The following is a 17,418-nucleotide window of genomic DNA, read 5'->3' as shown; positions in this document are numbered from 1 at the left end:
GCTACACTTGCCCCCACACCTCCTCCCTCACCCCTATCCCAGGCCCCAAGATGACATTCCACATTAAGCAGAGGTTCACCTGCATATCTGCCAATGTGGTATACTGCATCCACTGTACCCGGTGTGGCTTCCTCTACATTTGGGAAACCAAGCGGAGGCTTGGAGACTGCTTTGCAGAACACCTCTGCTCAGTTCGCAACAAACAACTGCACCTCCCAGTCGCAAACCATTTCCACTCCCCCTCCCATTCTTTAGATGGCATGTCCATCAAGGGCCTCCTGCAGTGCCACAATGATGCCACCCGAAGGTTGCAGGAACAGCAACTCATATTCCGTCTGGGAACCCTGCAGCCTAATGGTATCAATGTGGACTTCATCAGTTTCAAAATCTCCCCTTCCCCAACTGCATCCCTAAACCAGCCCAGTTCGTCCACTCCCCCGACTGCACCACACAACCAGCCCAGCTCTTCCCCTCCACCCACTGCATCCCAAAACCAGTCCAACCTGTCTCCGCTTCCCTAACCTGTTCTTCCTCTCACCCATCCCTTCCTCCCACCCCAAGCCGCACCCCCATCTACCTACTAACCTCATCCCACCTCCTTGACCTGTCCGTCTTCCCTGGACTGACCTATCCCCTCCCTACCTATACTCTCTCCACCTATCTTCTTTACTCTCCATCTTCGGTCCGCCTCCCCCTCTCTCCCTATTTATTCCAGTTCCCTCTCCCCATCCCCCTCTCTGATGAAGGGTCTAGGCCCGAAACGTCAGCTTTTGTGCTCCTGAGATGCTGCTTGGCCGGCTGTGTTCATCCAGCCTCACATTTTACTGTCCCAGCATGGGTTACTCGATGAAGCGTGCCCTTTAAGATGTAGTGACGAGGGCCTATGCCTTTAAGGGGAGAAAAAAATAGGCCCGTGCCTTTAAGAGGGGAAGTCAGCTGATCGCGGTCAGGTGATCTCAATGTAACAGACATGGCCGTGTTAGTTACACTGTTACTTTGTTGGTTTGTAACAGTCTACCTGGAACTGGCGAGAGCCTCTAGCTCTTATTCCCATAGAAAGGTAAAGGTGGGACCTTAGGCAAGGGAGGGTTTGGATGTCCTGGTGAGCTGAGAAGGAGAAAGTTTTATTTAATTTCTCAGCATTTCCTTGCCTGCTAAGTCTCTCGTTCTCATCTCCTTTTGGTTTCGCCTTAGGTCTCACTGCTCTGAATGGGAAAGTGCTCCCATCTCCTTAACTTCTGTTTTTGTAATGTGCAGTTTAGGGGGCTTGTTGGAGATTTACTTGCTTAGGAGGAGAGGCTGTTAGGCCTGTGGCATCGTGCTAGCCCCGTGTGAAGCAGCGCTTTGCCTGCTGCCGACTCCCAGCAACTCCCTCGCTCGCCTGTCCACCCCCCCAGCTCGGCGCTTGGGGTTATCCAATGAGTAGCTTCAAGCAAGTTGCGTTCCCTTGTTTAGCTATTTTCTCTCCTCGCCCCACCCCAGGAGAAGGGTTGGCCTCATAACCCCTTGGCTGATGGGTGCCACCTCCTTGTCTGCTACCAGGTGTGCCCTTTGGGAAGGGAGTGAAATTGGCACAGAGCCTGGTTTTACTGGGAGTCTGAGAGCAATCACACGTTGTAACTGTGTGTTTGTGAGAGAGAGATGAGTATGGTGCAGGAAGTTATTTTCCCAGTTCATTTGTCATACAGCATGTAAACAGCCCCTTTGGTCCAACTCATCCCATGCTGGCCCGATATCCTGAATTAATCCAGTCCCCTTTGCCAGCATTTGGCCCCTATCCCTCTAAGCCCTTCCTATTTACGGCCCCTTCCAGAAGCCTTTTAAATGTTGTAATTATACCAGCCCCCACCCACTTCCTCTGGCATATACACACCATTCCTCTGTGTGGAAAAAGTTGCCCCAATTATGATGTGTAAGGAATCCATCCCATTAGCTTTACTGTTGTGTGATATTAAGTTTGGGATGGGGCAGGGGCTAAGTATGACCTGAGGGGAGGGTGACTGGATTCCCACTGGAGGGTGTCAGACTTCTTAAAATGCATTCTTTCATGGGTTGGGGCATTACTTGCCAGACTGGCATCTCTTGCCCATTTCTAAGTGGGCAGCACGGTGGCTCAGTGATTAGTACTGCTGCCTTGCAGAAGGGACCTGGGTTCAATTCTACCCTCAGGTGACTGTCCGTGTTAAGTGTGCACGTTCTGTCAGGGGTTTCATGTCTGTGTGGGTTTCCTCCGGGGGCACGGGTTTCCGCTCGCAGCCCAAAGATGCATAGGCTTGGCCGTAGTGCCCAGGGATGTGTGGGTTAGGGTGGGTTGGCTGTGCTAAATTGTCCCGCAGTGCCCAGGGATGTGCGGGTTAGAGTGTGTTGGCCGTGCTAAATTGTCACGTGGTGCCCAGGGATGTGCGGGTTAGGGTGGGTTGGCTATGGGAATTGCAAGAGTGGGTCTTCGAAGGATGCAGTTAGGAAGGTTGACATGGACTGAATGCTATGTGGATTCTATGATTCATTTGTGGGACAAGGCTGGCTGGACCAGCATTTATCACCCATCCCTAATTAAGAGTCAAGCACATTGCTGTGAGTCTGGAGTCTCATGTAGTCCGGTCCAGGTAACGATGACAGCTTCCTTCCTTGAAGGCCATTAGAAAACCTTTTGGGCTTTTTTGACAATGTTCATCATTAGACTCTTAATTCCAGGTCTCTCTTTTTTTAAATTATTGCAATCAAATTCCACCATCTGCCCTGGCAGGATTCGAACCTGGGTCTGCAGAATAGTACTTGGCTCCTTGGTTTAACAGTGATAATACTGCTAGGCCCCCTGATGTGGACGAGGGAGCTGAGAAAGCATTAGAACCGTGGGACAGCTTCCCCAAGTGTGTGATACTGTGCAGTCACCGCGTTTTAGGTTGGGGGGGGGGGGGGTACGTGGCAGCCAACTCCCCGCACAGCAAGATCGCACAAGTGGAACAATGCGATAATGACATGGCACAGCGTTTCTTATTCTTTTGAGGGGTATACGCTGTTCGCAGGTGGCTGGAGAAGCTTCCCCCCTTTCTCAGAGTAGGAAAAGGGCTCTTTTGTCTTACCACAGCCCCAGGGCTAGGAGTCTAGCGCCTCTTTTGAGGAAGAGAGAAAGCATAGAGGCAAGCTTTCTTCATTGAAGTTCTTTGCATCTAGTGTGGCTACAAGCGGGTAGGTACGTGGAGACTTTTTTAAACAGTGACGGGAGCAAAGGTTTTAGTGTTTAAGGTAGGAAAATGGAATTGAGAATGAACAGATTTGACGGGGTGTGGCGGAAAGTGCAGACTTGATGGATCAAATGGCCTCAATCTGTTCCTGGCTTTTCCCCAGTGAAGGGGAGGTGTCAGAGGTTGTTGGGGTATGCTTGAAGTGGAGGCAAGGCCTCAGACTGATTGATGCTGACTCTATTGGGCAGGGGAGCCAGGCTTGACAAGTCAGACAGTGCCCTGCCTGTTTCGGATGAGTTGGTGGGTGGGTGGGTGGGGGCGGGCGGTATGGTCTGCTGGCTTGATCAGGGCAACGACGGTCGCCCGAAAGGAAACAGCACGGATTGTCAGGGCCGAGTGGCCTGCGTTGCGAAATACGTTCGCCGACCTCAGAAATGAGGAAGTCGAGGAATGACGAATATGCTGAGTCTAGAATGGGTTGGTCGCGCCAGGGCCATCTTCGATCGCCATCCCTCCCTCCCAGTACCCCCCAAACCAGCTGCTGCTTGCAGGAAACTCGAATACACAGCACCCCCTCCCCCCCCCAACCCCCAACCCCCAACCTCCAACCTGGTTGCTGCAGATCGACTTTCTGTTCCATCTTGGTTATAAATGAAAAGATAGAGCCAGTAGGTTTAGGAGGTGATGGCCTGGTGTATCATCGCTGGACTGTTAGTCCAGAGACCCAGGTAATGTACTGGTGATCTCGGTTCAAATCCCACCGTGGCGGATGAATCAGAAATCTGCAATTCCAGAAATCTAATGATGGGTCTGTTACAGATTATTGGAAAAACCTGGTCTGGTTCCCGTGTGTCCTTTCGGGAGGGAAACTGCCATCCTTGCCTGGAATTAAAATAAAAGTTGCTGGAAAAGCTCAGCAGGTCTGGCAGCATTTGTGAAGGGGTAAAAGCAGAGTTAGTTTCGGGTGTGGAGACCCTCCCTCGGAACAGAATACTTACCTGATCTGGGCCTACGTGTGACTCCAGACCTACAGTGATGTGGTTGACTGTGAATTGCCTTCTGGGCAACAAATGCAGACCCCCCCCCCCCCCCCCCCCCCCCATTCTGTAGAATGAAATTTTGTTTTTAAGAAATAGGCCACTCGGCCCCTTCAGCCTGCTTGCCCATTCTGTGTAATCCTGGCTGATCTGATTCCCCTCACACCTGGTAAACGTCCTGCCCCCACCTCCCCTTCACTTATTTGGAATCCGCCAACCTGTGCCTCGATGCGGGGTGTTTGGACGCCACAGGGATGGTAGTGGATCAGGGTGGCTCAGTGGTTAGCTCCGCTGCCTCACGGCGCCGGGGACCCGGGTTCGATTCCACCCTCGGGGGTGGCTGTCTGTGCCGAGCCCGCACAGTCTCGCCCCTGTGTCTGCGCGGGTTTCCTCCCATGAGCAGGTTGGGGTGGGTCGGCCACGCTAAATTGCGTTCAGGGATGTGTAGATTAGGTGGTGGATGGGCCTGGGTGGGATGCCTGAGGGTGGGTGTGGAGTTGTTGGGCCGAAGAAGGGCTGGTTTCCACACCATAGGTATGACACCTCACCCACGCGCCAATTACAGACGGGCAAGGGGAGATGGTGCAGCTGGCAGTATCCAAACTCCTGTTAAAATCTGAGCATGATATTGATGTTTGTCTCTTGCTCGCTCTCTCTCTGTCAGGTTTCCTTTGAATATAACCCTGGGAGAAGTACCCAGAGGGCTGATCCCTCTCTGAATGTCCTGCACGTGCGGGCAGTTGGTCCTAATGACACCATCCACTACCTGTGGAGCACCCTGGGGGCGCCCACGGTCCTCCTGGTATACACCAGCAGCTCCAACAGCTCCCTGCACATCAACTGGACCAGCCTGGAACAGCGGGATCCCTCGCGCGCTGTGCGGATCGAGCCGGCTGAGGCGGTCGTCCACTCCTCTGCTGTCGTCTTCTCCCGGGTGAGTCAGTGGGGTGCCAGGCGAATGCAGACCTGTTGGGTGTGAAATCGCGGCGATCGTTTAGTGCACAGCAAGCTCCCACACAGTGGCTGATGCATTGTCTCCCTTTTTTCGTTTTCCTTTGAGCACTGCGCTCGCGATAGAATGTGACCTGAGCGTGTAAAAGGGTCTCGCACTCGTCTTGCCTCCGGTCACGTGAGGCATGATGCACTACAATGCTCTGTTGTAAGGTAAAATCTTGACATCGGCCCGGCCTCTTATGTGCCTGAACGGTCTCTGTCAGATCCTTCAAGTCCAGTTTTGTGTTGTAGACACCCTCCCAACTTGGGAATCTATCGACCGTTCCTTCGCTGGGTCAAGATCCTGGCATTTCCTCCCTAAGGGGCGTTGTGGGTCAACCCATGGCAGGTGGACTGCAGCAGTTCAAGAGGGCAGCTTCCCCCCCCCCCCCCCCCCACCCCGTCTGAAGCGGGGGACAACTAGGGACGGGGCAGTAATTGTTGGTCCCAGCCGGTGACTCCCACCTTTTGGGTTGGGGGTGGGCGCGGGGGTGGATGCGTGGGGGGTGCACCCAGAACAGTGTCCCAATGTGAGCCTGTGGGATGTTGGACCAATGGTGAGAGAAGGTGTGTTTGAGCTGCCTTATTTACTCTGTCTACTCAAAGACGATAACACAGGAGTCCTGCTAAGTGTTTGCTCAGTTATCAGAGGCAGTGTTGACTGACTGGGCCGTAGAAATGAGATTTGCTGCGACTGTTGAAACAAATTTCGGGGACTCTGAGTAGGGCCAGCTGGTGCCTGCAGCACTCTTAAAGGAGCTCAAGGTCGGGTGAGTTATTGATGGGCACTCTGCAACTGTGCTGGGCATCAGACCCATCTCTATACCCTCCTCTGGGTCCCTACATCCCCTCCCTAATCCTGTGTCACCTCCTCCGGCCCCCTATGCTCTCTCCCTATCTCTGTCACCTGCTGCACTCGCGCCCCCCCCCTTCTGAAATCTGCCTTTGCCCAGTCTGTACCCCACCCCAACCAATTAACTTTGCTTGAGCCCATCTTTAGCTGTGACGGTGCCTTCTGTCTGTCCCTTCTGCCAGCCCAGTGTCAACGGTCCAGATGCCATATTCTCTGCTCCTTTAAAAGATGTCACCCCCCCCCCCCCCCCCACCCACCCACAATACCCATGGTGATTTCCAATCCCATGATTCCTGCGGCATGGCACATTTCTAGGCACCTGGCCTTTGCCGAGAGGTGGAATTCTGAGGTTGGGTGAGCATGGGTTTGGTTTGGCAGGTTTTGGGATGGATCAGTGCGTCCACCTTTTGGCCTTGATTGATTTCTGGCTGTTTGCCTCCGCACTGTGCAGGTGTTAGAGTACGATGACGTCGACAATGTGGCCAACATCTCCCAGGTGCCGGCGGGCAGCTTCTACCCAGCGTACCAGCTTGAGGAGCTCACCTGGGACAACGTCAATGCCACCCTGAACCGCAGCCAGCTGACGGCGCAGCTCCGCGGCCGCAACGCCACCAGCCAGCTATTCAGCAACGGGAGCTTCACCTTCCGGGTACAAGTTTGGGACCTGCTCAGAAATTAATGCTGGCTCCCCCTCCAACCCTTGCCTCCACCCCACCCCCCCCAAACCCCTCCTGTCACGTGCTCTGCCCAGCACCTTCCTGCAGTTGGCCCTACATACTCTGTATCTAACCCCGTGCTGTCCCTGTCCCTGGGAGTGTTTGATTGGGGGGGGGGGGGAAAACAGTGTAGAGGGAGCTTTACCCTGTATCTAACCTCGTGCTGTCCCTGGGATCGGTGGGGGGGGAGGGGGGAAACAGTGTAGTGTAGAGGGAGCTCTACCCTGTATCTAACCCTGTCCTTTCTTATCCAACATTCCCAGATCTCTGCCTTTGAAGGCTCGAGCCGTGACCTGGTGCTGCCCTGCCTCTTGCACACGGCCAACAGCTCGAAGCTGGAGTTCCTCATCGACGGTGTCGCTCCACGTGGGAACCGCTCCCGCTTCACCCTGGAACTGTTCGTCCTGGAGGATGCAGGGGTGAGGCGAGAGCTGAGGACGGTTCGGAGTATCGATGACGAATACACCCCAAGCATCTTCCAGGTAGCCGTCTATCCAAGCCCCAACCACCTCCATCTTCTGCCGTGGAACTGCGATGCTGCCCGTAGTGGAATAGCAACTCTCCTCCGCTACCCCCACCCCCACCAACCCAACAACCTTCTGTTAATCGGAGCCCCTTCCAGTTTCCAGTCCACGTGACCCCGTGCCAGATCTAAATCTGCCCCGCTGTGGGTACTGAATAGCCGTGCTGTTTTCCTTTGCATTTCCCTAGCGCCTATCTCTCCGTGCTTCGGTGAGCTGTGCGCCCGGCCAGCTCTGGCTGTTCTCACTTTTGCTGAATTTGTGCAGAGCAAGCTCTGGTGTTTGGGTGTGGGGTGTGGGGTGTGGGGGGTGGGGGGTGGGGGGGTGGGTGAGCTGGGGATGTCGTTTGAGGTCAAGGGATAATTATTGCCCTGCCCTTTGTCACCCTAGGGAGGTGGGGTCCTGGGAGGAGGGAAGTGCGGTGGTGGTGATCCCCAGGACCACGTTGGCCAACGCTAACTCCCTCTCCCTTGTTTTTTTAAAACTTAATTTATTTTTCTCCCCGCCAACTTTCCTTTCCCAGATGGATCAGCTGGTAGCGGTGACAGAGAACCGGAGTACTATAGCTAGCTTCCTCCAGTGGAAACCGGTCGCTTACGTCTCCCGGGAGCCCTCGCGAGCGAGCTCGGTGCGCGCTCGCCAGGATGGCCTGAAGCCAGGCCGCAACCACAGCCTGCCGTCCTTCAGCATTGCCTATGCTTTCTTTGGTGCCCAAGTGCCCGCAGTTTCTGCGGTGAACATTTCCTTCGGTGGCCCTGGCGGGGAGTTCTACGATGTCAGGAGGCACATCAGCTGGTGAGCCGCTGCTAAGGGGCTCGGAGGGAGGCATGGAACGAGGCAGGGTGGTGGAGGGGGGATGTGGGGGGATGTGGAGCGGAGTGTCGTGTCCCGCTGAATCTTTGGCTCGATTCTGAAGAAGGGTCCCGACCTGAAACGTCAGCTTTCCCCACTCCGCACTTCGTGGAGGGGCGGGAGTTGTGGGGAAGCTGGTGTGGTCGGAGGGCGGCTTGCTGGACTGGGCTCGGAGCTGGAGAGCCATTTTTGTTTCTCGATCGGGGGGCCGAATCTCTGCGACCCTGCGAGCTCCCTGTGTCTCTGACCTGCGCACCGTGTCTCCGTCTGTCTTGCGCTAGCTAACCCTCAGCCACCTACTCTACCAACCCCCCACCCCACCCCAAGTGATGGGTATTTTGCAGTTAACCTCTGACCCTCCTTCCATTGGCAGGTCGGCCCTGATTGGACATGGAGAGCCCCCCCAAGAGCGATCCTTAGTCCTGGTGATGGTGATTATGGCTGTGGGATTGGCACTGCCCCTCCTCTTGTTGGGGTTGGGTGCAGTGACGGTCTGCATTGTGCACCAGAGACGGTCCCGATCCCTTTACCAGCCTGTGAACTAAACTCTTGAGAACCTGATGGACCGCACCTCCCACTTCTGCATTGACCAGTCTCCCACCTCCTCCAGTGCATCCCTGGCCCAGGAGGCATATTGTTCCACCTTTTTAAGCAGTGGGATTCAGACCTGCAGATGTGTTTTAAACTTCATGTTTACAATGTTTGAACTGTTACTGCTTTGCTCTAGCCACTTTTGCGGTGAGGAACAGTGTAGAGGAAGCTTCACTCTGTACCTAATTCCGTGCTGTCCCTGTCCTGGGAGTGTTTGATCGGGAGATACACTGTATGGAGGTAGCTCACCTCTGTACCTAACCCTGTGCAGTCCCTATCCTGGAAGCATTTGATTGGGAGGGATAGTGTAGAGGAAGCTTTACTCTGCACCTAATCCTGTCCTGGGACTGTTTGATTGTGGGGGGTTTGGGTGGGATTGTCAGTGTGGAAGGAGTTTTATGCTAACCATGGGCTGTCCCTGTCCTGAGGGTGTTTGGGGGTGGGTGTGAACAGTGTAGAGGGAGCTTTACCCTGTATCTAACCCCGTGCTGTCCCTGCCCTAGGGGTGGGGCTGGAGAGCAGCAGTGACGGCAACGTGCGCTGAGATTAAATACAGTAAATTACTGCAATGAGATTTTATTCCTTGTGTGGGATTTGAGTTACAGCCTGAAATCTTCAAAGCAGACCCATGACGTGTTTTAAAACAAAATCAGAGCGACTAAGCGAACACTAAGGGCGTCCGACAAATCCTCATGGACTGTCGGCAGACGTTATGGAATGTTTTACACTTTCTGTTCAAAAGGCACAGTTTTTCTTTTGTTTATTAATAATTGAGAGAGTTTGGAGCCCTGTAGCCCATGCGAAGGACGTGGCCTTGTTTTTAATCAATTTCCCTGAATGGGACAGGGATTTCCAGCTGCACAGCTAGATCCCAAAGTGGGGGGGCGGGAGGAGAAACCAGCCAGCAAGATCCTGTTTTTGTTTTAAAACTATTAATGCTGATTGAGAGGTCTCAGGACAGTGGGGGAGGATGTCTGCATCCTCATTTGCGCCCCCCAGGGTAAAACTTCCTTCCATTTGAGGCAGGTGGTTCTTTTACATCCGCGGGGGGGAGGGGGGTGGGTGTGCAAGATTAGTCCCCTCAGTCTAATGACTGTGTGCCTGAGACTAGGCTCCCACTACCCCGCCCCAGGGTGGGTGTGGGGTCTTTTGCCCCCACGAGGCCTCCTGTAGCCGAATAGCCCTGCCTGACCTCAGTTTGACCGCGTGGTGGCCACGCCCGGCCTGGCTGTGTCAGAAAACGAGCTGCTTGCGTTTTTGAGCAGATTTTTATTACCTTACCAAATACAAGTGTAACACCACACGTACATTCTGTATATTTAAAAAAAAGTTTTCACAAGTGGCGGTCATGGTGAGAAGTAATGTTTAGATATCAGGAGCGTCGGCTCAAAATGTGCCCCACAGTGTAATTGCCCCTTTGGGAGTGCAATTATTATTCAAATCGTTTTTCTAAAAAAAACTAAGGTGGAGATGAACCTTGACATCCAATCCCCCCACCTCCCCCCACCCCCAATCGGTTTTCTTTAAAGATCGAGTTGTATTGTTAACGGTTATGGGGAATAGCAAACTAGTTCACCCCTAGAGACGTCCCACCTCTTCCAATACCTCACTCCTCTTTCTGTGACCCAGGATCAAGTGGAGTTGACCTTTTTGAAGGCTTCTGGTCGTAGACTCTGTCGGCATGTCAGAGGTGGACAAGTCGATAACAGCCAGCTCGTGTAGGCCCCATCCCCAGGGTCCGGTCTGTGTGTGAATAGGGTGCTGGCAGGGGAGAGTTTAAGCCGACTTGCGGTTTTAGCCGAGCCGAGGACAGAAGTGGCAAATCTCTGATTAGAAAAACAGGTTAAATAAAAAGAAGTACTGGGAGAAGGGGCCCCTCTTGTGGTGCAGTGTCTCTGTCCTCGGGCCAGCAGGCCTAACCTCTCCAGAGATGGTGCGTTAACATCTCTGAACAGGTTGGTTAGGAAAATAGATTAAAGTTTAAAAAAGTTATAAATGGTGATGGGAGAAGGGCCCTCTTGGGGTACAGTGGTAGTGTCCTGAACCCTGGACACGAGTGTGGGTTCAAGTCCCACTTGCTCCAGACATGTCTCAAAACATCTAGAAAAGTAGCTAAATTTTTAAAAACGTAATGGGTTTAGAAAAAAGGTGTTTTTTTTTTAAAAAAAAAAGTGGTGGGCCCTTAATGACACACAAAATAATTAATTGAAATGCATTAATAGTTTACTGCTGGTAGTTAATACATGAAAAAAAACACATGATTTGGTAATCTGAGAAAATACTGTTAGATTGTGTGTAAGAGACAATAGAAACTTCCTGGTGGCTCTGGGCCTAGTGACCGAGAGGTTGTTGCTAGGGTAACCAATAACAAGGGGAAGAAAAAGGGATTTTCCTCTGGAGTGGAACATATTAGAAAGACACAAGCACAACTACATAAAAAGGTAAGTTGCTGACAGAGTGAACACTGACCTCCTTGTGGTTCAGATCTGGGCCTAGGTCACCCTGGATTGTCTCATCAATGGGTAGAACAAAAATGGCTGCCTAGGCCTCAATGGACGCAGGCTTTTTTTTGGGTGCGTGGAAGGCGGAAGCAGTGTTATATATATTAATATTTACACAGTAAATGAGCTGCTTAAAGAGCAAGATGCGAAAAGAGGGAGCAAGAGGCCGCTTGTGGTTTTCCTGCTCTCGGTGCCGCTTCCTCCCACCGTCGTGGCTGCTGGGAATTGGCAGAAATGGTGTTGTCTGCTTTATCCCCCCACCCCCCACCTCTCCTCTGTTCGCTGCTCGACCTTCGTGTTATGCTCGCTCCCCTGTCTCGGGGTCGATGTCTGTATCTGTAAAATGGGTGGCGGGGTTAGAGAGAGAGAGAGAGAGAGAGAGAAACCCCACATCACTAAACAAAACATGGAAATTTGGAGCAAGCTCAGGCCCTTCGTTTACTCAATCCCGGGGTTGTCTCGGTGCTCCAAAGCGCAGAGCGGGTGGGGCTCGAACCCGTCGTCTCCTGGCTCTGAGGCAGGGACGCTACCATTGTGCTACAAGAACCCCCCCCCCCCCCAGCTCAATCAATCTCTCTTTAATCCACTTAGCGGGTCTCAGCTCTCTCCCCCCCCCGAGGAGTGAGTCCCCCAACTCTACTAGGAGTGATTCCTCCACTTCTCCACCCCCGAATGTTTTTTTTCTCCTGATTTCTCAAATGGAAACGATTGTGGCTGTCTGAAATAAACAGCTTTCTGCTTCTGACCTATCCCACAAGTCGAAGCATCTGTCCATCTGCTGAATTTAAGGCCTTGTAGGTTAAGCAAAAAATAACCCAGTCAGTACTATTGATTTGTCATTGACCGAGAACCCTGGCTTGTCAGCTGGGGTGGGGTGACTCACCCATGCTCCAGAGGCTTGGCTCCCTGTTCATCTCCACTTCGATCTGGTGGAGGGGGAATGCTGGGGTCACCGGGCCCTGTGCCAGGGTCTGGATTGGGTCCTGGGGCAGCACGTGAGCAGCATTGGGGCCCAGCTGGTTAAACACGCTGCTCCCAGCGACTGTGGCGAACGAGTGCCAGGGCTCACAGGGGCGTTCCGAGGGCTCCGCCGGTATGTCTGGGGAATCGGGAGAGAAGCCGGGAGTCAGTGACAGGAGAAGGGGAGACAAAATACAGGTGAATACAACTATCCTCTTGCCCAGTTTTGCTCCCAGTTCCCAGTGCAGATTTGTATCTAAACGTGTCACGCTGCAATGACTCCCTCCCACCAGTAGAGTGGCACTGTGACAGGCTCCGAGGGGTGGTCTAGTATTGGAGCATGCCATGCTGCCACAATGACCTCCCACCAGGGGTGGTGCTGTGAGAGATAATGGGAACTGCAGATGCTGGAGAATTCCAAGATAATAAAATGTGAGGCTGGATGAACACAGCAGGCCAAGCAGCATCTCAGGAGCACAAAAGCTGACGTTTCGGGCCTAGACCCTTCATCGGAGAGGGGGAGGAGGACCGAAGATGGAGAGTAAAGAAGATAGGTGGAGAGAGTATAGGTGGGGAGGTAGGGAGGGGATAGGTCAGTCCAGGAAAGACGGACAGGTCAAGGAGGTGGGATGAGGTTAGTAGGTAGGGAATGGAGGTGCGGCTTGGGGTGGGAGGAAGGGATGGGTGAGAGGAAGAACAGGTTAGGGAGGCAGAGACAGGTTGGACTGGTTTTGGGATGCAGTGGGTGGGGGGGAAGAGCTGGGCTGGTTGTGTGGTGCAGTGGGGGAAGGGGACGAACTGGGCTGGTTTTGGGATGCGGTGGGGGAAGGGGAGATTTTGAAACTGGTGAAGTCCACATTGATACCATTGGGCTACAGGGTTCCCAAGCGGAATATGAGTTGCTGCTCCTGCAACCTTCGGGTGGCATCATTGTGGCAGTGCAGGAGGCCCATGATGGACATGTCATCTAGAGAATGGGAGGGGGAGTGGAAATGGTTTGCGACTGGGAGGTGCAGTTGTTTGTTGCGAACTGAGCGGAGGTGTTCTGCAAAGCGTTCCCCAAGCCTCCGCTTGGTTTCCCCAATGTAGAGGAAGCCACACCGGGCACAGTGGATGCAGTATACCACATTGGCAGATGTGCAGGTGAACCTCTGCTTAATATGGAAAGTCATCTTGGGGCCTGGGATAGGGGTGAGGGAGGAGGTGTGAGGGCAAGTGTGGCATTTCCTGCGGTTGCAGGGGAAGGTGCCGGGTGTGGTGGGGTTGGAGGGCAGTGTGGAGCGAACAAGGGAGTCACGGAGAGAGTGGTCTCTCCGGAAAGCAGACAGGGGAGGGGATGGAAAAATGTCTTGGGTGGTGGGGTCGGATTGTAGATGGTGGAAGTGGTGACCAGTCTCTGAAGGCAGATCTGGTCTGTAACTGCAACACCCTGCCATGATGACCTCCCACCAGAGGAGTGGCGCTGTGACAGGTCCCCATGTGAGGATGTTATGTAAACGTGTCACGCTGCCACTCTGACCTCCCACCAGCAGATGGCAGTGTGAAAGGTCTCTGAAGGCAGAACAAAATTTAGTCTGAAAAAGCCGTGCATGCTGGAAATCTGAAACACAAGCAAATTGCCAGAAAATCTCGACAACTCTTGCAGCATCTGTGGCTAGAAATCAAAGTTAATGTTTTGGGTCCAGTGACCCTCCCTCAAATCCGATCCCACTACCAAAGACATATATTTCCCTCCCCTCCCTTATCTGCTTTCGGGAGGGACCACTCTCTCCGGGACTCCCTTGTCCGCTCCACACTCCCCTCCAGCCCCACCACACCCAGCACTTTCCCCTGCAACCGCAGGAAGCACTACACCTCCTCCCTCACCCCCATCCCCATCCCAGTCCCCAAGAAGACCTTCCAAGTCAGGCAGATGTTCACCTGCACATCTGCCAATGTGGTATACTGTATCCACTGTACACGGTGTGGCATCCTCTACATTGGGGAAACCAAGCGGAGGCTTGGGGACCGCTTTGCAGAACACCTCCGCTCAGTTCGCAACAAACAACTGCACCTCCCAGTCGCAAACCATTTCAACTCCCCCTCCCATTCTTTAGATGACATGCGCATCATGGGCAGTGCCACAATGATGCCACCCGAAGGTTGCAGGAACAGCAACTCGTATTCCGCTTGGGAGCCCTGTAGCCCAGTGGTATCGATGTGGACTTCACAAGCTTAAATTTTCCCTCCCACTACAGCATCCCAAAACCAGCCCAGCTCGTCCCTGCCTCCCTAACCTGTCATTCCACCTCAAGCCCCACCTGCCCCCTTGACCTTCCAGCGTCCCTGAAGTGCCCTACCTCCCCACCTACACTCACTTTTACTGGCTCCATCCCCACTTCTTTGACTTGTATCTCCTCTCCTTTATCCATTTTCTACCCGCCTCCCCCCATCCCTATTTATTTCAGAATCCCCTTCCCTGCCCCCCATCTCTGAAGAAGGGTCTAGGCCCGAAACGTCAGCCTTCCTGCTTCTCTGATGCTGCTTGGCCTGCTGTGTTCATCCAGCACCCCTCCCCACTTTATCTTGGATTCTCCAGCATCTGCAGTTCCCATTATCTCTGGTGTGGAACGGCTCTGCTGCCATGATGACCTCTCACCAGGAAGGTGGCGCTGTCATGGGTCTACCAAACCGCAGAGGCTATCATTTACAACAACAACCTTGCGTTTATGTAGCGCCTGTAGCATGCGAAAACAGGAGTTTATCAAACAAAATTTGAGGCCGAGGCCGGGAAAAGGCATTTGGGAGTGAGAAAGAAATCGGAAAACAAGGAGTATTTCACTGAAGATGAAATCTTTTGACAGATGGAAGGAATGTTGACACTAGTGCCCACAGGGTGCGGAGAGGGCAAAGCCGGTAACACATGATGTCTACAGGATTAAACTCCAGATAATTACAGAAGGGCAGCAGATCTCTAAAGGCCTTTGGAGAAACAGAAATTAGAAATGAATTAATTTCCCTCCTGATTTTCCCCAAAGCATATTCACCATTGACGAGGTGCAAGTCAGGAGTGTGATGGATTATTTGCCCATTTGCTCTGGATGGGGGCAGCTCCAATGATACTCTAAGCTTGATGCCATCCAGGGTGAAGCAGATCGCTTGATTGGCACCACGTCCACAAGCGTCCCCTCCCTCTGCCACTAACGCTCAGTCGCAGCAGTGTGTACCATCTACAAGGTACAGCGACTCACCAACGCTCCTTTAGACATCACCTTCCAAATTATAGATAAGACTGTGTGGAGCTGGACGAACAGAGGCCAGGCAGTATCAGAGGAGCAGGAAAGTTTTGGGTCAGGACTCATCAGCAGAAAATTTTCCAGACTCTGATCTGAGGAGGACAAGGGGCAGCAGATACATGGGAACGCTGCCCCTGCAGGTTCCCCCTCTGAGCCACTCGCCATCCCGACTTGGAGATGTCTCAGTCGTCACTGTCAAAAACCTAGGTTTATTTCCCTTTATTTATTTATTCATTCATGGAATGGGCGCGCTCTTGTTAGGCAGCATTTATTGCCCATCCCCAAGTACCCAGAGAGCAGCCATATTGCCGTGGGTCTGGAGTTATATGTCGGCCAGACCAGATAAGGATGACAACGGGGGTGGAGGAAGAGAATCCAAGATAATAAAATGTGAGGCTGGATGAACACAGCAGGCCAAGGAGCATCTCAGGGAAGAGAACGTTGTTCAGAGGGTTAGTGTGGACTGAATGGCCTGTTCCCACACTGTTGGGATTCTATGGCGCAGACAGAGGTCCTTTGGCCCATCAAGCCTGCACCAGTCAAAAACATCCCCTGACTATCCTTCTATTTTCCTGCACTTGGCCAATAGCCTTGGAATCACAAGAGCATGTTTAAATATTTCTTCAACGGGGATGAGGGGTTTCTGTCTCTCTCACCCCCACTGGTAGTGAATTCCAGGTTCCCTCTGGGTGAAAATTGCTCACCTCAGGTCTCCTATAAAGCATCTGCCCGCTTACCGTAAATCTACACACCCCTGGTCACTGTAGCCACAACATCTTGATCATGCCTCCTCTGCTCCAAAATAAGGGATGCGCACCCCCGCAATCTAATAACTCCTCACCATTGAAACACTGCCCTGGCACAAGGAGGGACAGAGGGTGATGGAGGTAGGGAAGGGGCACAGGGGGCCAGAGGAGGGTGACGGAGGGACAGCGACAGGAGGAGGGCAGGGGTGAGAGTGGAGGGAGGGAGGGGTGTGTTGGTGGAGGCGACAAAGGTAGGGAGTGAGAGTGGAGAGGGTGACGGAGATGGGGAGGGAGCTGGAGGATGATGACGGAGGTAGGGTGTGAGAGTGGAGGGGAGAGGGTGACAGGGAGGGTGACAGAGATAGGGCGTGAGATTGGGAGGGAGAGGGTGACTGGGGTGGGTAGGGAGGGTGACGGAGGTACGGAGTGAGAGTGGGGGGCGAAGAGGGTGACAGAGGTAGGGAGTGAGCGTTGGGGGGGTGAGAGGGTGACTGGAGTGGGCAGGGACGGTGTAGGATGGTGACAGTGGTAGGCCGTGAGATTGGGAGGGAGAGGGTGACTGGGGTGGGCAGGGAGGGTGACTGGGGTGGGCAGGGAGGGTGACGGAGGTGGGGAATGAGTGGGGGGGGGAGAGGGTGACAGAGATGGGCAGGAAGGGGTAGGAGGAGGGTGGCGGAGGTAGGGAGTGAGAGTGGGGGGGGGGGGAAAGAGGGTGACAGAGACTTGGGGCAAATAAAAAGGCTGTGAACTCCGACAGGTAGGGCCAGGCAGGGACGGAGGGATAAACATTGATAAGCGTCAGCTACAGATCAGACGGGACAAACATTGGCAAAGCGAAATGTTGACTCGGGCGCTTTGAGTGTGAGGGGGCAGCAGGGAGGGAGGGAGGGGGTGAGATGCTGACTGCGGGCTGGACGACAGAAGGGAAACAATTTTTTCTGAGGCATCTGCTTCTGCAGAAACAGATGCACGCAAAGCGTTTTGGAGAACAGGAATTGCGGGGGGGGGGGGTGGAATTTTGTTTCTGTAACTGGTTACAATTCCTTCCCCGAAACAGACTCTCACTTCCTCCAGGCGGAAAAAAAGAACAGCAAAATTTTTGACTCTAAACTTTCGGGGGAGGAAAATAAAGCAGAACTTTTAGTTAAGGTGGAAAAAAACAGTTTGCTTGCTCGCTCGCTCGACACC

At 53.3% G+C, this 17,418-nt stretch overlaps 1 protein-coding gene across 1 annotated transcript; it reads left to right on the top strand.

Moving 5' to 3' along the window:
- The first annotated feature begins 955 nt into the window (after positions 1–955).
- glmp (glycosylated lysosomal membrane protein) lies at positions 956–9,317 on the top strand. Its single transcript, XM_048525715.2, has 6 exons — positions 956–1,060; positions 4,887–5,156; positions 6,520–6,717; positions 7,048–7,266; positions 7,829–8,100; positions 8,531–9,317. The coding sequence occupies exons 1-6, from the start codon at positions 971–973 to the stop codon at positions 8,700–8,702; spliced, it is 1,221 nt and encodes a 406-aa protein (XP_048381672.1). The 5' UTR covers positions 956–970; the 3' UTR covers positions 8,703–9,317.
- The last annotated feature ends 8,101 nt before the right edge of the window (positions 9,318–17,418 follow it).

The sequence above is a fragment of the Stegostoma tigrinum genome, chromosome 47 (genome assembly GCF_030684315.1).
Source record: "Stegostoma tigrinum isolate sSteTig4 chromosome 47, sSteTig4.hap1, whole genome shotgun sequence".
Lineage (NCBI taxonomy): Eukaryota > Metazoa > Chordata > Chondrichthyes > Orectolobiformes > Stegostomatidae > Stegostoma > Stegostoma tigrinum.
The sequence above is the reverse complement of the archived record's forward strand: the minus strand, read 5'-3'. Positions and strand labels throughout refer to the sequence as shown.